Source organism: Ursus americanus, chromosome 23, assembly GCF_024610735.1.
Source record: "Ursus americanus isolate L20-20 chromosome 23, mUrsAme1.1.p, whole genome shotgun sequence".
Classification (NCBI taxonomy): Eukaryota; Metazoa; Chordata; class Mammalia; order Carnivora; family Ursidae; genus Ursus; species Ursus americanus.
In genome coordinates, this window is record NC_142149.1 from 21853526 (window position 1) to 21873280 (window position 19755).

Genomic DNA, 19755 nt, shown 5'->3' on the forward strand with positions numbered 1-19755 from the left:
AGCCGAAACCAAGAGTTGGACTCTTAACTGACGGAGTCACCCAGGCGCCCCTCTCCCTCCATCTTTAGACTGGTGGCTTCTAAGATCCAGTTTTCTCTTTTCCCTGAAGCAGGGTAAGCCCAGGCAGGGACTGTCTCCCCTTTAGTCTGGGAGCTCCTTGAAGACAAGAGCTCTATTTGGGGCTGCCCTGTCTGTTTTTCGCTGATGCCCCAAGCTGAGCTCTGCCCTGGGCGTGCTCTGTGGATACTCGGGGGCTGCTGGGAAAGCCTTCTGGCCTGTGTGGAAATGGCAGGGCTGAGCATGGGTACAGCAGGTGTGGATTTGGCTGGGGCCAGAGCTGTTGGGGCATGGCTATGGGCCGGGTACCGAGCTACTGTCTGGGGTCAAGGGGAGCCCAGGACATCCAGGCCAAAAGGAGCCCTCGAGGCCGCAGGTCCAGCACCAGGGAGGGTGGTGACTTCGCAGCAGAAGTCTGTGCAGGGGAAGGGCAGAGGATGGCTCCTGGCCAGCCAGACTCCTCATACCTCCTGTGGTCTCTGTCTCGGGTGGGGGCAGGAGGACAATCACAACTACTATGTGTCCCGTCTGTACGGCCCCAGTGAGCCCCGAAGCCGGGAGCTGTGGGTGGACGTGGCCAAGGCCAACCAGAGCCAAGTGAAGGTCCACAGAATCCTCTCCAACACCCACCGGCAGGCTTCGGTGAGTATGCCGGTCCCTGGCAGTGCTGCCTTGGGCTGGGAGGCTGGGGGCCAGGGCGTTGTGCCTGGTCAGTGGGCGTGGTTGTGGCCTGAGGTCGGTGATCCGGGAGATGCTTTCCAGGGAAAGCTGGGGGGGGGGGGCTGGCCAGAGTTAAGGTGCCCACCCGTGGTCCTGGGGGTCTGTCCTGGACATGCCTGCCCCCTGCCCTGTCCAGACAAGCATGGGGCAGTGTGCGTGCCCAGCTTCCTGGCCTACAGCATGGCCCATGCTGATTCTCTCCCGTGCCCTGCAGAGAGTGGTCTTGTCCTTTGATTTTCCTTTCTACGGGCATCCTCTGCGGCAGATCACCATAGCAACTGGAGGTAAGGCTGTGTCGGTGGGACTGGGGGAGGTTTGGAGATCTCAGCCAGAACCCAAGGGACTTACCTGGGAAGGTTCACTGGAGACAGGGGCGTACAGATAGACGCGGAGGGTCCACATTGCGCTCTCTTGGGACCCCAATCTCAGGAGGGAGATGAGTGTGTGTGTTGGACCACCTCCCTGACGTTGGCTGACTTGCTTGTGTGTGTGTGTGTGTGTGTGTGTGTGTGTGTATCCTTCTGGGCCAGCTCAGGCCAGCATGGGCAATCCCTGTGGTTCCTGTGCTTCTGAGTCTGCGAATGAGAGAGAGGAGGAGACTTCACTGAGCCTGGTTCTTGGGATCAGGTTCCTCGATGATAGGAGGAGCCCATCTTAGACTCCTGTGCACTTTCCCAGGGACAGGGAGAGGTGGGAGTCGGTGCCCACCTGGAGGGGCAGGGGGAGCCTTCTTCACTCTGGAGACCCGGAGCCCAGCAGGTGGGGATGGGGACAGAGGTCAGAGGTCCGCTTCCAGCTCCCTCCGCACCATCCCTTCCTGCACAAGGAAGCAACCCCCCTAGGCCTTCTCTGGTGATTCCTCTACCTTTATCCCCCACCCAGGCTTCATCTTCATGGGGGACACGATCCATCGGATGCTCACGGCAACTCAGTATGTGGCCCCTCTGATGGCCAACTTCAACCCCGGCTACTCCGAGAATTCAACAGTCGCTTACTTTGACAACGGTGAGACCCGATCTCAGAGTTTACGTCACCTGGCTCCAGGGGTCACTTGGTCCAGCCCCTTTACAGGAGTCCCAAGTCTAGAAAAGACAAGGGACTTGCCCACGGTCACACAGCAAGGCAGCCACCGCACCTTCCTGCGTTCAGTGTCCTCATCTCTAAGATGGGGACAGGATGCCTGCGACCTAGCAGGATCTGATGAGGTAACAACAGAAGGGTGCTTGGCTCTTAGCTGAGGTGACAAACAGTAGAGACTTTAATTATCTCTTACTCTCACCGGATTGTGCCTTGAGCACCCAGCCCCCGGCCACACCTGCATTGGCCACCAATGCTGCGGAGCCCCCGCTCCCTGCCCTGCCTTCCTGGCCAGCCGGGTCTCTGCTCTTCTCCCCAGGGACGGTCTTCATCGCTCAGTGGGACCACGTCTACCTCCACGGCCGGGAGGACAGGGGCAGCTTCACTTTCCAGGCGGCTCTGCACCGTGATGGCCGCATCGTGTTTGGCTACAAGGAGGTGAGTGAGCTGAGCTGCGGAGATGGCTGGGTCTTGGAGTCTTTCGTTCAGCAAATATCTGTAGAGAAGCTGCAAAGGTGCCAGGCGTAGGCCTCGGTGCTGGGGACACAGCGGGTAATGAGATGGCCGTAGGCCCTGCCCTTGCAGAGCTGTAGGTCTGGTTGGGGAGATAGAAAGTAATTGCAGGGACAAATGTAGAATCACCCTGTGACAGGTGTTCCTGAGTAGAGGTGCCTGGTGCCAGGAGAGCCTTTCGCGAGGTTTGGGTTTTTTTTTTTTTCTTTTCTTTTCTTTTCTTTTCTTTCCTTTTTTTTTTTTTTTTTTTCCATTCCTCATGAGGCTTTTCACCTCAGCAGAGGTCAGGGGAGGCTTCCCTGAGGAACAGAGCTGAAATTTGTAGGATGCATAGCAGTTAAGGAAGTAAAGAGGAGAGGGGAAAAGCATATTCAAAGGTCCTGTGGCAGGACAGAGCATGGCTGGTACAAAGCACGGAAAGAAGATCGCAAGGCTGGAGGGAAGGGAGTGGGGGGCAAGATGGGACGCGGGAACACCCAGCTTTGCCTTTGAGAAAGGTCACTCTGGCTTCAGAGTGGAGAACAGATTGTTGGTGGCTCAGAGGGAAGGTTGTGGGATGGTTTTGGAGAGAGATGTTGCCAGCTTGGAGTAGGATGGGGTGAGATAGAGAGAACTGGACAGATTTAAGGGCCAGCGAGCAGGGGATTGAATAGGATTTGGAGACGTGTTAGGTGGAGGAGGGAGGAGATGGAAGGAAGGGGGTGACTCCCAGGTTTCTGGCCTGCACGGAGGTGCCATCCACTGAGAGAGCAAAGAAAAAAAGGAAATGTGCTGGAGGTGGTGTGGGGGAGACTTGCAATTTGGGTGGGGACCCACTGGACTTGGGATGTCTTTGAGTCCCCCGCCAGGGGCCGCCGAGCAGCCGGCTGCATCTGGACCTCAGAGGGGTGGTCTAGGCTGGCCCAAGGGTACTTCGGAGGGTAGACGGAGCCTCTTCTCCCCTGCCGCAGATCCCTATGTCTGTCCTGGAAATCAGCTCCTCCGAGCACCCCGTCAAAGCAGGCCTGTCAGATGCCTTCATGCTTCTCAACCCTTCCCCAGATGTACCAGGTGAGTCCCTAAGGATCCAGTGGAGCTCTCGGTGGGCTTGGACTGAGCTCAGACTGACCCAGGCTGTGGGCGGGTGGGGGACTGGCAGTGGGGGGGTGGGGTGGATGGAGGGCAGAGAGCTGAGCAGGAACGAGGGAAGATGGAGCATAAGGAGGTCCAACTCTTCTTCATTAAAGCAGAGGAACCATTCTTTTCCCCTGACGAAATCTCCAGTGGGAGGCGCTGCCCTGGTTTTGGAGGGGAAGGGGAGCCACTCAGCACCCCGTCCCTTTAGAAAATCTCCAAAGACCCCAGAGTAGGGTTTTTGAGTCCTCCCAGAACACTACCATACTTGCAGCCCCATACCAGGTGATAGGAGCGTCACCAAGGCTTCAGGGGAAGGAGGCCAGTCTCAGCCACTTCGTGAGCTGTCCTTGGGCAAATCTGATCTCTCTAGCCTCCGTTGCTTCTTCTGTAAAAGGCGGGGTGTAGCTGGAACAGTGCTTTTTCCTTCCTGGTCCGCCTCCAGTTCTGATATCTGGGGGGATCACAGCTCTTTCTCTCCTGCTTCTAACCCCCTGCCCCTACTCCCTCCCCCCCGCCCAGGGTCTTGGATTCACATTTCTGGGGGAGGCACAGCAGGCACAGCAGGCACGCCATCACTGTTTCTAGACCCCTGGCTCCGACACTTTTGAACCTGACTTCTTTTTCTGTGCTGTGTTTACAAAAGTCCTGCTGTCTAGGGGTGGCCGGGGGGGCTCAGTCGGTTAATCGGTTAATCGGCTGCCTTCTGCTCAGGTCATGATCCCAGGGCTCTGGGATCCAGTCCAGAGTCCGGGCTCCTTGCTCAGCAGGAGTCTGCCTCTCCCTCTTCCTCTGCACCGCCCCTCCCCTGCTCTCTCTCACTTTCTCTCTCTCTCAAATAAATCAATAAAATCTTTTTTTTTTTGTTTTTTGTTTTTGTTTTTAAGTCCTGTGTAACCTGCAGGACCTCAAGCAGGAGCAGACCCTTGTCTGTTCTTCTCTATCCCTACCTTGTACTTGGTGGGACTGGGGGATATTCTGAACTCCACCCTAGCCACGCCAGGCTGGATGAGAGGACGTGGGTGGGAGGCACCAAAGCGCTCTCCTGTAGAGAGACAAGGCACCCCCATTCTGAGAACTCCAGGGATTCCAGGGGAAGCATCTTTCCTACATCTGTTAGTTGAATTCAACCAATACACACGTTCTGGGCGCCTGGGTGGCTCAGTCGTTAAGCGTCTGCCTTGGGCTCAGGGCGCGATCCCGGCGTTATGGGATCGAGCCCCACATCAGGCTCCTCCACTGGGAGCCTGCTTCTTCCTCTCCCACTCCCCCTGCTTGTGTTCCCTCTCTCGCTGGCTGTGTCTCTCTCTGTCAAAAAATAAATAAGTAAAATCTTAAAAAAAAAACCAAACAAACACGTTCTGAGTTTCTACTCCCCTCCGATGCTCCGGGTGCTATTGAGACACAATGAAGAGGAAGTCATGGAGAGATGAACGGAGCCTCTGTCCCCAACAGAAATCTGAGGGAAGGGACCAGGGCTCATGTGACGAGCCTTGATCCAGCACCTTCCACGTGCAAGGTTCAGTCCAGTGTGAGGGGCTTGGCTCTGGAGTTGAAAGCATGGATTGGAGTCCCAACTCTCCGCAAGCGTCCGACCTCTGGCAAGTGACTTATCCTTTTACAGTCTTATCTGTATCTGTAGTTGGGGATATAAGTGGTTCGTGCCTCCTATAGGTACCGTGAAGATAAATGCAATGACGCACGTGAAGGGCTCGGTCCGATGTCCGGCACATCGAGTCTGTGAGTCCTGTACCAGGGTGTCTTACTGTGCTAGCCCTTATCACATGACACAGTATTTGATAATCCAGCAAGACATCTGGTGTGGTAGCAAACGGTGCAGAAATAGAAGCATGTGATGTCCTGATGCTGGTGTGTCATAGGTCAGATGTCACGCCCACAGTACTTTCACGTGACTTTTGTAGCTAGTGGGAAAACAAGCACGTGTCATAGTACAGTTTCCCAAACTTCACCCCTGTACACGTCACCTTTGAGGTTTTTGCCATTACCATGAATTACTGTTCTGTTATTATGAATGCTCTTCTTTTTTTTTTAAAGATTTTATTTATTTGTTGGGGGGCAGGAAGCACAAGCGGGGAGAGCAGGGGGCTGAGGAGAAGCAGGCTCCCTGCTGAGCAAGGATCCCAATGGGAGGCTCGATCCCAGGACCCTGGGATCATGACCTGAGCCGAAGGCAGACGCTTAACCAACTGAGCCACCCAGGGGTCCCTAGGAATGCTCTTCTTTATCCTAATCTATAAAATGATATTTTTGCAAGAATAAATGTACTTGGTCTAAAACTCAAAAGATGCAAAAGTTTGTACAGAAACAGGTTTTGGGGGGCAGTGGGGAAAAAAAAGAAAAGATTAGCTTTCTCTCCCATACCCGAGCCCTGTCCCTGGTTTTCCTTTCTGGAGGCAACCCCACTACCAGATTATTTCTAGAGCTCTAAGCCTATGTTTGGATATTTAACACAAATGATGGCGTCTTGGGGCGCCTGGGTGGCTCAGTCATTGGGCGTCTGCCTTTGGCTCAGGGCCTGATCCCAGGGTCCTGGGATTGAGCCCCCCATCGGGCTCCCTGCTCCGCTGGGAGCCTGCTTCTTCCTCTCCCACTCCCCCTGCTTGTGTTCCCTCTCTTGCTGGCTGTCTCTCTCTCTCTGTCAAATAAATAAATAAAATATTTTAAAAAAAACAAAAAAACCCCCAAATGATGGCGTCTGATGCCGCTGTTCTGCACTTGAATGAAGTATATCCTGCCCCCCATTCCTTATCAGCTCACACCTCCTCCTTTTGAATGGCTACTTGATAGCCGGTCTCACAGATGTACCTTCATTTAACCAACCCCCTGGACATCGGCTTGACAGCTGTTTCCCATTTTTACTACAACAAATAATGCTGCAGTGAATATTCTTGCAAGTAGCTATTTTTACTCCCCGTTGTGAGTATTTCTGCAAGAAATACTTCCCACCACTCCACCTGCCCCTCCCGGACCTTCCCTGAACACTCAGTGCTCTAGCAAGCGGCTCACTGAGACCCTGCTTCATTGCTCCAGGTGGCGTCAGCTTTCGCTGGCGGGTGAACGCCTGTACTGAGCCGGTTGCTATCTAGTTCCGGATCTCTCTGGTTGTGTTAGTTAGCTATTGCTGCGTAACAAATTATCCTGAAACTTAACAGCTTAAAACAGCAAGCATATTCTCAGCCCCGAGTTTCTGTGGATCAGCACGGCTTAGCTGGGTCCTCTGGTTCAGGATCTTGCCCAGCTGGCTCTCAGGGTGCTTGCCAGATTACAATCATCTCAGCCACTGATTGGGGTGGGGGTCTGCTTCCAAGAGCTCTCACATGGGTGTGGGCAGGATTCACTTCCTTGAGGAGGCCCCCCTCGGTTCCTGCCATGTGGCCCTCCCCATAGGCCGGCTGGTAACATGGCAGCTGGCCTCCACCAGAGCAGGCAAGCAAGACAGCCGTAGAGGGTGGGCAAGACAGAGGCCAGTCTTTTTGTAACCTAATCTTAGAAGTGCCGGACGGCCCTTTTGCCATATCTACTATCCCTTTTGCCATATTCTACTGATTAGAAGCAAGTCCCTAGGTCCAGCCCACACTCAGGATGGGATTCCACAGGATCTCAAGACCAGGAGGCAGGGCCACTGGGGGCCACATTAGAGGCTGCCTGATGACAGCGCTGATTGTAATCCCATCCCCAGGCTCTGAGCTTTATCTTATGTGGTCATCCTCCCACCACTGCAAGTGAAGTCTGTACTTACTAAATGAGGACAAGAGGCTCGGAGACTTGTGAAGTGACTTGCTAGTGATCACACAGTTCGGAGAGAGAGAACTGAAACCCAGATCTTCCGGTTTTTTTTAAATACTGGGGTGGACCTTTCAGACTTTCTGAATCTAACCCAGCCCCACTCCAGCCAGAGGGGTGAATCCTTTCCTCCTCAGCTCCCCAAACACCCACAGCCCAGGGCGCACATCCCAGGCTGTTTTGCGGGATGGGCAGTTCTTAGCGTGCAGGTCCCCCCGCCCGTGTGCCTTATGGAACCCCAGAACCCCATCTGTCTCCTCGGTGCCTCTCTCCCAGAGCTTTGCGGGCTGGCGGAGTCTCAGGAAATGTGTGTTGGATCCAGCTGTTGTATGAGGGTGAATTAGAGGAAGTCAGATCCCCCGGGGAGTGTCTGCATCTGAGGTTTCTCTGTGATTCTGGAATGAAAGGCTGTTTTAGAGCAAGCCAGGGAGATGCGGGGAGGTGGGGAGAGGGGCAGGGGAGGAAGCACAGCCCACCTGGAATAACAGGACGGCAGCTGCGCCTGCTCCGTGAGGCAGCTTGGTGGTGGGAGCCGCTGGATTCAGGACTCCGTTGCTGTAGGCGGAGCTGTCAGGGTCCGCCCTGGTGGTGGGGGGGGAGGCGGCACCTGACCCCCAGACACAGCCCTGCAGCTCGCAGCCTCCTGTCTCCTTCCCTCCACCCCCCATTCCTTCTTGTCACTGCCGCATCTGATCATGTCATTCTCTGGCCCCTCGTTGCCTGCAGCATGAAGTCAAAATCCTTAGCGTGGCATTCAAGGTCCTATGCACCTGGCATAGCCTGCCCACCCCCCACCACTCTCTGTCGGGGCATCACTGGTCTGCATGCTCTGCTCCCCAAATGTGCCAAGGGCTGTCCACCTCTCTATGACACAGTTCTTTTTTCTTTTCTTTTCTTTTCTTTTCTTTTCTTTTCTTTCTTTCTTTCTTTCTTTCTTTCTTTTTTTTCTTTTTTTTTAAATTTTATCTATCCATTTGAGAGAGACAGAGAAACAGAGAGACAGAGAGAGCACAAGCAGGGGGAGAAGCAGACTCCCCGTTGAGCAGGGAGCCTGACAGGAGGCCCCAATCCCAGGACCTGGAGATCATGACCTGAGCCGAAGGCAGATGCCCAACCATCTGAGCCACCCAGGCGCCCCTCTATGACACAGTTCTTGTATAAAGTGGCACCCATTCCAACCCTTTTGCCACTTGGCAGAACGCTTCTCATCCATTGGTCCAGCGCAGATGTTGTCTCCTCCCTGCGGTGGACCTCATGGTTTCCTCAGGCCCCTTCTCCCCAGCTGGCCACGAGCTCCTTGGGGGCTCCCCGTGGCCCCAGTGCTTAGCTCAGTGCCCATGGCAGGGCAGGTGCTCAAAAAATGAGGAATGGTGCAAGAGTGGGTGCCGCTGCAGGGAATGGGGGCCGCAGAGACCTTGTCCTCTGCCCTCTGGTGACCCCAAGTGAGAACAGGGGCCTGACGCCACTTGCGGTGGAGGGAGTTCTTTGGTAATTACTTCCATCTCAGTCAGAGGGGTTTAGCTGGCTCCGGGCACAGACTTTCAGAGGAGTATGGAGGTGTGGGTGTGGCATATTCCTATGCCTGCATCTTTCTGGAACCGTACCCATGGCCTTCGTTGGGTTTTTAAATGGGCCGCCACCTCTGCTTTGGGGAGTGACGGATTTTATGTGGCTGAGAGGTCAGATTCCTCTGAGTCTGCTATTCAACCCACAGGTAGGGAATTAGTTTGGATTAGATTGAGCTGCAAATAACAGTAAATCCCAAATAACCGTGGCTTAAATGAGACACAGATTCAGGGACAGCGCTCTGGTCTGCAGCTCCTATTATGACCACAGATATTTCCCATCGTGCCAGCCTCCCTGGGACACTGTCACCAGAATGGATGGTGTCACTGTCGTGGTACCCGAGCTCCTCCCTGCCTGGAGTGCAATGAGAAGTGGAGGTTGGTTTCCCCACTCTTCCAGCATCCCCCTGCCACCGAACCCGGTCTGGTCTGCGAGACTGTCTCCTTCCCAGGCTTCCAAACACTTTCCTCCCACTCCTGTCGGAGGTGGGGGGAATTCAGCACTCTTGGGACTGAGGGAAGGAGATGCTGCAAACAGCCAGAGTTTTTCTTACCATTATTTCCTTACATAAACTGTTACCCCGGCTTTGCAGCAGCCAGTCTGCAGAGCAGGCCCGGTGCAGAGGAAAGATCTATGTGCAATTAGCAGCCTCTTTTTGCAGAAGCTAGCAAAATATACAAGGTAGTTTCTACGCTCTCTATTTGGCCACAGGGGCCCCCAGAAGTCAATACAATTTCCTCTATTCATTTGTTTAAGGAACTCTTTCTTGGGGCACCTGGGTGGCTCGGTTGGTGAAACGTCTGCCTTCGGCTCAGGTCATGATCCCAGGGGTCCTGGGATCGAGCCCCATGTGGCTCCCTGCTCAGTGGGGAGCCTGTTTCTCCCTCTCCCCTGCTTGGGCTCTCTCTTGCTCTCTCACTCTCTTTGTCAAATAAATAAATAAAATCTTGAAGAAAAAAAAAACTCCTTCTTTCATGGACAGTTTAAAAGCAATTTGAGTGTAGTCAATGTCAAAACTGACAGAGGTTCCAATGAGTGGAATCAGTTAATGAGGATTTCATTATTCTGGGCTCCAAACTGTAGCCCACGCCTTGGGAAACGGGAACCTCATTGTGCTCACCTCTGGGGTCCCCTGCTGGGGCTCCATTTATGATTATTGAATCAATAGTCAAATGAGCAAAGAAATACAAAACTACCATCTTAAGTGTTTTATATTGTAACCCCCCATTTTGGAGGGCAGTTTGTGACAGGACCCGTCAGTCTAATTTCTTCTGATCCACCCAACTCTTCCCCACTGGTGTCTGGTTTTGAAACAAGATGGGACACATAAACCTCTCTTTTGAGCCGCTAACATTCCTTGTTTGGGTTGCAGTGCTTTCCGTGTCTGGATCTTTCTGAATCTCTGATGAGGGGAAGCAGAGATAAAAACAGAGTGTCTCCAACTGCCAGAAATGTGGGTTTGGGGCGGCCTCTGTCTTGGTTCCGGAGGGATCTGTTGGTCATGCAGATGGACGTCATCGTCCTCGGGCGAGCCCCAGATGTTAGCGAGATAGTCCAAAAGCAAATAACTCAGGCAGGGATATTAAGAGTTCTGTTTAGAGAGAGATAAAAATATTACCAAAGCCATACGCTCAAACAAGTACAAGTTGGCAGTTGAAGTGAGCAAATATTTTTAATCAGAGGTCTATTTCCGCCCAGCCCCCCTCATCCCCCTTCCTGCCCTACTCATCCCCCCCCCCCCCCCCCGCCTGCGGTAGGGCGATGACGGTCTTCGGAGCACATCTGACCCTGTCTGGCTGCGTCCTCAGTTGAAGCACACCCCCAACTCCGGTTCCCCAGCCCAGGGGGTGGAGAGACCCAGCCCCAGATTCTGGTGTGAGGTTTGCTGGGAGCCTCGCCTTCCCTGGCTGCTGCTGCTGTGGCCCTAGACCTGAAATCGGCCTCCTTGACAAGCTCATGTCTCCGCTCGCTCGTGCCCAGCCCTGACTCTACCTGTTCCTCCCACTTCACCTTCTTTCCCACCCTGGGGGCAAGCTCTCCTCTACATCCTCGCGGGTGATGGAATCTGAAAAGCCAGCTCTCCCCTCCTTTGAGCTCTAAGGTTGGAAGGGGCATGTCTGGCTACAGAGCCCATTGGGGGCTGCCCTTTCGGGAAAGGCCATAGTCTGGTGGGCTGGGGAGGAAGGGCGTTCTTCCTTTAGGCTGTGGACTGAAGTTGCTGAGCTTTTTGTTGACTCTCTACAATCCATTCATTCATTCACAGTCATTTCTTGAGCCCTGTTCTGTGCAGGGCCTGGTGCTTGGGGCTGGGGGATGGAGGGAGCTCACAGGGGCAGGTGGCCAGCAAAGTCAATATTCATGGAGTGGTGTAACAGGTGACACCGGACATCACGTTGGAAGCTGTGAAACTCAGAGGAGGGGCCGCAACTGCGTCTTGGGTGGGTGGAGAAGCCTTCAGGGAGGGTGTGTCCTGTGAGTTGAGTCTTGAAGGAGGACGCAGATAAAGGAAGACAGGGTTAGATGACTCTAGACCCCAGGGTGCCAGGCCCCTTGCAAGACCTGGAATTTCACTTTGTTTTCTTCCTCTTACATTTTAATGCTAAAAGGGGTGATTTTTCAGAAGGCACTCTGGCCCTTGGGGGTGGTGTGTGGGACAGAGCTGTGACAGGCGGCCTGGGTGTCCTCTATCGAGATGTCCCACATCCCCTAGGTTCACTCAAAGCCCAGGCCACCTTCCCATAGCAATTGGTGCCACACAGGGAGGGCCCTGCAGCGCATATGGGCCTTTATTAAGACTAAAGATTAAAAACTGAGCAGAAAAATTACAGAAAGCTGATCTTCCTCACCCCAATCTCTTCCAGACCCCACTCTTGCTTGGCAACGGGCTTTCTTGTACCATAAAATGTGTGTGCGAGCACTCGCAGGGCTCTGCGAACCTCCCTCCCTCAGCTTTTGACGGAGGAGTGTCTCCTCCCTAGGACCTTGGTAACCCTGTAGACATCGGGCAGTGACTGCCTGAGATCTATGAGGCTTTCCTCTCGGCCCCTTCCCTTTCAGACTTAGGGTTGCTTAGGAAAAAAATAAGCACACAATTCCTCGATCTTTGGGATGTTGGCTTAGTTATTTATTTTTACCGAAACATTGTATGTTTCCCTTCCACCCTTTTAGAAACACAAATACAGCGGTCCCTCCCTTATCTGCGGGCACACGTTCCATGATCCACAGTAGCACTGAAGCTTGTATATACTACGTTCCTTCCTATACGTACATACCTATGATGAAGTTTCAATTTTAAACTAGGCACAGTGAGAGATTAACAACAATAACTAGTAATAAAATAGAGCAATGATAGCAACGTCATGTTATAAAAGTTAAGCGAATGTGGTCTCTCTCTCAAAATATCCTCCTGTATTGCACTCACTGTCCTTTTGTGAGGAGATGGAGGGAGGTGAGTGGCGTGGCTGACGGGTGGGGTGGGGGTGGGGGGTTGCAGGCCGCGGAAGCCAAGCCTCGGATGCAGAGGACGACTAAAGAAACCAGGAGCTCCGGCGTGGTGGGGACCCTTGTGCAGAGTGACCACGTCTCTTCCCGATGCTGTGTTCAGTGACTCCAGATTGGTAGCTTGAAATCAGCATGGGGAGGATTGACACCACAGAACTCAGCAAATGCCCCAGTTGGGACTCATTCATTGCATAGAACGACGTGTCCAGGACTGTCTGTGGTTGGGAATGTGTCAGGGGCTAATGAGCCCATCGTTGCTCTGCAGTGTGCTGTGATGGGAAGAGAGCACCAGACCAGCTGGGGTTCAATCCTGGGTTAAGTAGGAGGCATCGATTCTGGGATTGGGGACAGATCAATGATAGAAACGTAGATGAGATGTTCTTTTTTTTTCCTTTTTTTAGATTTTATTTATTTATTTGACAGGGAGACAGCCAGTGAGAGAGGGAACACAAGCAGGGGGAGTGGGAGAGGAAGAAGCAGGCTCCCAGCACAGGAGCCTGATGCGGGGCTCAATCCCGGGGACCTGGGATCAGGCCCTGAGCCAAAGGCAGGTACTTAACGACTGAGCCACCCAGGCACCCCAGATGAGATGTTCTTTTAAGTAGAGTTTCATTCAGGAGAGGGTGGGGGGATGGGGCACCCAGCCATTGCACAGGATGCCCTTCCTTTCACAGCTGGGCCTGATGAGTTCTGCTCCCACCCTGGGCAAGTTTTTTCCAGACCACCTTCAGCTGAGAAAGAATCTTACATCCCTGCCGACTCTTGGCTTCCAGTATCAAAAACCCAGCTCAATTAGCTTAAGTGCAAGAGGGGATACGAAGTAGCCCAAAGAACCAAAGGAAGAACTGAGAGCCAGGGAGGCAGGGCCCGGGGCAGGTCCTGGGACACCAGAGGCTGGAGAGCCACCATTACGTCCTGCTTCGTGAGGCTTGTGCATGAGATTGGACCTGTGGCCCTTCACGGACTTGGAGCTTGCATTTTCTCAGCTTCATTACTAGGAAGGAAAGGGCCTTTTTGTTACAGTTGAGAAGTCCCAGGGAAGGTCTCTGATTGGTCCGGCTTGCATCACATGCCCAGCCCCGGACCAATCGCTGTGCAGCCAGAGAGGCAGGGTCACGGAGGAAGATGGGTAGTTCCAGTGCAGATCCCATGTAGGAATGGACTAGGGGTAGTTCCCCCAAAGGGAATGCTGTTGCCAAAAGGAAGAAGGGGTGCTGGGCTGGCAGAACATTACGCGACCCCTTCCCCTTGTAGGGAAATTCATTCACAAATCTCGGCGGCTGGCTGCCGGCCTTTCAGAGCCTATGGAAACCAACCCCAAGTCATGATTCTTGGGTGGGTGTGGGGGTGCAGTGGGAAGTATCAAATCATCTCCGATTGTCATTTTAGGAGAAGTCTTTTCATCTACGATTCCACCGTTTTCCTCCCAAGCACGTTGTAGCAGGTGTTTCTGTCTTTCCACATCACAGACAAGAAACGGAGGCCCTAAGATTGGGGGTGGAACTCGAATCAGAACTCAAGTCTCTTGAAACCGATGTCCTGCAGGGACTGAAGCAGAACATAAGCCCGGCCCCTGGCCCTGAACCTCGCTCTGGCTTCCATTCGGGACGGGAGAGGTTTTCCAAGTTCAGCCTGTGCATCTGCAGACATTTGCAGAGCCCTCTCTGTGGGTCAGGTTCAGGACCAGATGCTCACAGCCTAAGGGTCCTAAATAGACCCTCATGACCACACCTATGGGGAGTACAGCGGGAGCAGGATGCCTGGCCTGGGTAGAGAAGGGGAGGGAGCCAGGGAAGGAAGGCTGCTTGGAGGGAGTGGCCCTGAGCTGGATCTGGAAGGGTGAGCTAGACAAGGGGAGAAGGAGTGGAAGAGCATTATGGGTCAAGGGACCAGCAGCCGGGAAGGCACAGAGCCATGCAGAAGCATGGGAACGCCTACGTCTTGACCTCAGCAGCAGCCAGGCCTCTGTGTTGAGTGGTTTAACCTGTTGACAATACAAAGCTCTCCTCTCAGGGTCAACTCCAGTCCTCCTGTTTCCCTGCAGCTTCAGGATCGTTGTCCCAGGTTGATGAGTTTACTTCCTGCCCTCAGTGGCTGCACCCCGACTCCCTGATCCACTCGCTGCAATCTCTTGCCCACCTGTCAGGCTCCAGGTAAAAGCCTCGAAGGCCTCTGGCCGTGAGATGCTCTTGATGATGGGCTCTGCCTCTGTTTCAGAATCTCGGCGAAGGACCATCTTCGAGTACCACCGTGTGGAGCTGGACCCCAGAAAGGTCACCAGCATGTCAGCCGTGGAGTTCACCCCACTGCCAAGTGAGTAGGGGTCGTCCTCCCCCGAGGGAGAGCATTCCACTGTCCTGGAAAGAGCTTCACAGTCAAACAATCTGGGTTCCATTCCCAGGCCCACCCCTGACCCCTGCTTGGGTATGGCCACCTAATTTCCCTGGGCTGCCATTTCTCATTTGTCACACGGGCCTAACCCCACTTCCCTTCCAGACCTATGGTAGGGGTCAGAAGCGTGGAGGACATGAATGCCAGCTCTGACACTAACTGGAACATCCCAGGCCTGGGGCGTGGTTTGTACTTGATACATGACAGCTATGGTTATTAACACACAATTAATACCCAGGAAAGGTGGACCCCTGAGAATTTTTAGACTGAACCCCCAGGAAAGGTAATCCAGGAACTGAATGAATTGAATCAGTCCTTACATTTCTTTTTTTTTTTTTTTAAGATTTTATTTATTTATTTGAGAGAGAGAGTGAGCAAGAGAGAGAGCGTGCACAGGTGGGGGGAGGGGCAGAAAGAGAGAGAGGGAGGAGCAGACTCCCCGCTGAGCAGGGCTTGATCCCAGGATCCTAGGATCCTGACCCGAGCTGAAGGCAGACCCTCAATCGACTGAGCCACTCAGGCGCCCCATCGGTCCTTACATTTCTTGTTGCGTTTTCCTTAGTGATGGAGTAATGCCGGAGTCCACAGGCAGGAGGCAATAAAGCCATTTAGCCAGCAGTTCTCCAAGAACCATGGCTCTGGCCCTCCCGCGCCTGCCCCACTCACCTACAGTTGAGGACACATGTCCATGACCAAGGCTCCAGCTGCTGCTGAGGACCCCACCAGATCGGGGTCGGATGCTCTTCAGGATATGGTCAGGGCAGCTGGGATGAGCGAGGGAAAGGAGGACGGCACTCGTGTTCTTGCATTTTTACTTTCTCATTATTTTTTAAAGTTTATTTATTTAAGTAATCTCTACACCCATCGTGGGACTCCAACTCATGACCCTGAGGTCAAGAGTCACGTGCTCTCTGGACTGAGCCAGCCAGGCACCCCCGTTCTTGCAGTTTTGAAAGAGTTTTATTTTATTTTTTAAAGATTTTATTTATTTGACAGAGAGAGACAGCCAGCGAGAGGGGGAACACAAGCAGGGGGAGTGGGAGAGGAAGAAGCAGGCTCCCAGCACAGGAGCCTGATGCGGCTGTGGGGCTCGATCCCAGAACGCCGGGATCACGCCCTGAGCCGAAGGCAGACACTTAACAACTGAGCCATCCAGGCCCCCAGAAAGAGAGTTTTAATTTCCTCTCGTGTCTCACGGTACCTGCCGGCTTCGCTCTGAAGCCATGGCCTTCTCCCTGCCTTCTAGGCTGTTTCTTGCCTTGCCTTCCCCTGCTTCCTCTTCCCTGGAGGTTCTGGGAGCAGGGCTGGTGGAGAAAGAAGGGGAGGAGGAAAGTTCTTGAACACTAGGCCTGTCTCAGCAGGGCTCAGCAGGTGTCTTCCCCTGGGACACAGAGGAAGGACACAGACACCATGGGACCGCAGGACTAGGACCCTTTGCGGGTCACACCCCACCCCCACCGCAGCTGTCCTCTCTCCAGGCAGGAGAGACCTGGGGCCTGAGAAGCAGGGGTTCCTCAAGGACTGCTGAGGGCAAACCGCAAGTCCTAGGACTTGAATAAATTGCACTTGGGAGCAAGGACATCCAAGGGCAGGGTAACTGCCTGGGCGGAAGTGAAGCATCCTGGGAATCGTTTCTGGGACACTGTCTGTACATTTCAGTCACTTCCCACCCCTCCAGTGAATCTTGTGAGCGTTTAATAGCACACGAGACATCTGAAATACAGATGAGAAATAAAGGTCAGTGGGTTGTACACATACCCCACAGAGGCTCCCAGGCTTTTTTCTCATGACCATTTTGCCTGGAGCCTTTTAAGGGGCTTCCGGAGCCACTGGGAATGAGCAGGCCATGGTGTCCCACGTGGGTGCCCATGTGGGTGCAGCTGGGGGGGCAGGGGGCAGCACTACCAGGGCTGTGATTTGAGCCCCTGGAAGGCCAGCTAACTTGGTCCCGAGAAAACTCTGCACCCCCCTGTGCAGGATTTCTCTCTTACCTTTGGGTGGGGGAGGACTTAGCCAAGACCCGTCCAGAGGTGTGGATAGGCTGTCTCTAAGCCATTGTACTCTGTGGCCAGTTCCTCCCAGTCCCTCTTCTAGAAGACACTCATGGAAAGGTGGCATGGGCTGAGAGTGGGAGATGCGGCAGGGAAGCCCACCGTGGGACCTCAAGGCTAAGAGCTCAGGCTTTTGGTTCCCACAGACCTCAGTTCAAGCCCAGGCTACCACTCCTAGCTCCCTGACTTTCTCTAAGCCTCAGTTCCCTCCCCTGTAAAACGGGGATAACAAAACCACGCAGGCATCAATTCCATAAACGTTGGTCAACTGCCGGCCACGTGCCTGTGATAGGGTGCTGTTCTAGGCCCTCTGGATACAGCAGGAGACAAAACAGAATGAGGAGAGCTCTCATTCTATTGAAAGGACACAGTGCCACCTATAGCCAGTCCCTCTCACAGTGACTGAAGGTGACACGCTGTGCCCACAACAGCTTTTCTCCCACTCGCCCAGGGCTGGCTCCCAGCCGCCATCTTGTTGGGGGTGCATGCAATGCAAACTGGCTCCCTCATTAATGGATTGCAGGAGAGCCCGCAGGAAGACTCCCAGAGCGAGGAACTGTGTGTGATTGAATGAGTGCTCATTTTTCTGAGTTGGTTGTCACTTCTTGCTGCTCTCGGTGTGTTCTGCTCTGTTCCACCGCTCCTCAGATGAGCCCTTCTATGGCGCACAGTTATTCTGGGTGAGGGCCTGGCTCTCCTTGGAATAAAATGCACGGGGTTTGTGGCAGCTGCTCGCCACCCAGAGGTCATTCTGGGTCTCTTCAGTGGGCAGCGCTCAATTGCAAGTGAGCAAAGCTTCAAATCCAGCCTCCATTCCTCCTGCCCCACCCCCACCCCGGCCCTCTGGGCTCCTGGGCTTGCCTGGTGCCAGAGGGGTCCACGCACCGTCCAGCAGCCCGCTCCCACTAACTCCTCTTCTCTCCGGCTCTGCCCGGCCCCAGGCCAGGCCCCAGCTGTCGCTCCTCCCCATTCCTCTCGCCCTCAGCTTGTCCCCTCCGCCTAGCCCGTTAGCGTTCTGGCGGCTGCTGGGAACACGGCTGGAATGTGCTCCTCCCCGGCCTCTGAGGGCAGGGACTTTTCTGCTTGGACTTCTCCTCCTCCAGGAGAGCCGCCAGGCTTGCTTCCTCCCTTCTCTCAATCTCTGCCCAAACGACCTCTTCCCAAAGGCCCTGGCCAACCTCCCTGAATAGAATGCACCCCCACAGAACTTCCTGTTCTGCGCCACTCTGTCCCACAGCCCCCTGCCAGAAAGCCTAGCGGAGACCCCGCTGTCTGTGTAATGCTGGCTGTCTCCTGCGCTGGATTGAGGGCTCCATGAAGACAGTGCATCTATCTGTCTTTCCCTGTTCACCACCGCAGCTCCAGCAGCCGGGACAGTGCCTGCCTGTGGCCGGCGCTCGATAAATACCAGTGGAAAGATTGAATCAGGGCGCCTGGCTGGCTCAGTCGGCTAAGCATCCCGCTCTTGGTTTCAGCTCCAGTCATGATCTTGGGGTCCTGGAATCGAGCCCCGCGTCGGGCTCTGCGCTCAGCAGGGAATCTGCTTGAGGATTCTCTCTCCCTCTCTCTCTGCCCCTCCCCACGCCCATGCGTGCTCTCTCTCTAAAATAAATAAATTTTTAAAAAACAAAGACAAAGGAACGCAAGCATGAACGAATGAGTGGAGGAATATGTGGCAGGTCCATTGCGGGGAATGAGTAAGCCGATCTCAAGCAGCACTCACGGGGCTCACGCGTGGCCAGCACATTCAGACCCTCTCTCCACGTCCCCTCATTTCATCCTCACTGCACGTCTGCCGAGCAGAGAGCATCAGGATCCCTCTTTAATAAATGAGGAACTGAGGCACAACAAGGTTCAGTAACTCCCCAAGTGAGACATAAACCCAAGTGAGCAGAGAGACCCCCCCCCCCCGGGGTAGCTCACTTGCAAGCGGAGAGGGAGAGGAAAGGGGTGGAGTTACGAAGGCCTGGTTCCCCCCACAGGCCAGTCTCAGGTTTCCCTGGGAGGTGAGTGAGGAGGCGGAGACAGGCCAGGGGAGGATCCTGGCGCCAATCCCTCCCCGTGGACCCAACGAGTGCTCCCAGCTAGCTCTGGCAGGGGGCGGGGGTGGCAGACCAGAACATCTGAAACATCCTTTTCTGTGATGATAGCCCACAAAAGTGTATGATAACATTAAACTTGTTAGACTAGCTCTGCACGTGTTCCCTCCACGAGAGGAAATCATAATCATGTGACACGGAGGCGTTGGTAGCTAACCCTACAATGGCAATCGTATTGCAATCTAAAGGTTACACACCTTAAACATATACAATGGTATATGTCAAATACATCTCAGTTAAGACAAAGAATCCTTTTCAACCCTGTAATTGTGGGCAATAGCCCAGCAGCGTAACTTCCCGGGCTAGGTGAGATCCCTTGGTCCAGGCTTCCAGGCCCCTGTAATTTTCCTTCACAAGCCTCATCACAGTGATAATTACGTAGTTACGTTTGTTTGATGCTCTCTTTAGTGTCTGTCCGCCCATGAGGCCGGAGAAGGCGGCACCAGGATTTACTGCACGATCCCCAGTGCCAGCTCAGGGCCCGACCCCCTGGGGACGGAAGGAGGAAGGAGGAAAGGGAAGAAGGGAAAGAAGAATCAGGGCTGGACTCAAGGGAGGGTGACGTTAATGACCTCTAGGGTCCCTGCTAGTCAGAGACTCCGCAGTTCTGTGAAGGCCCAGCACCGCGGGGAGTTGTGCCTTTTGGGGGTCCGCGGAGGTCCCTGGAGGGTCTGCTGCTGAGGGACCGCCACCTTCTCTCTGGCAGCCTGCTTGCAGCATCGGAGCTGTGACGCCTGCGTGTCCTCGGACCTGACCTTCAACTGCAGCTGGTGCCACGTCCTCCAGAGGTTTGTGTCCCGGCTGAGTCCCACAGGCGGGCTGTGGAGGAGGGGCAGAGGGTGGCATGCCCCTCCCCCAGCCTC

At 54.2% G+C, this 19755-nt stretch overlaps 1 protein-coding gene across 3 annotated transcripts in view; it reads left to right on the forward strand.

Annotated features, from left to right (window-relative positions):
* Positions 1 to 19755, forward strand: part of PLXDC1 (plexin domain containing 1) — a 56565-nt gene that overhangs the window by 24794 nt on the left and 12016 nt on the right. For all 3 annotated transcript variants that reach the window (XM_087854447.1, XM_045777787.2, XM_045777788.2), the window contains 7 exons: positions 556 to 699; positions 992 to 1061; positions 1660 to 1782; positions 2174 to 2292; positions 3318 to 3417; positions 14569 to 14664; positions 19599 to 19680. In XM_087854447.1, the coding sequence (XP_087710573.1) occupies positions 556 to 699; positions 992 to 1061; positions 1660 to 1782; positions 2174 to 2292; positions 3318 to 3417; positions 14569 to 14664; positions 19599 to 19680 (734 nt within the window). The remainder of the gene's footprint in view (positions 1 to 555; positions 700 to 991; positions 1062 to 1659; positions 1783 to 2173; positions 2293 to 3317; positions 3418 to 14568; positions 14665 to 19598; positions 19681 to 19755) is intronic.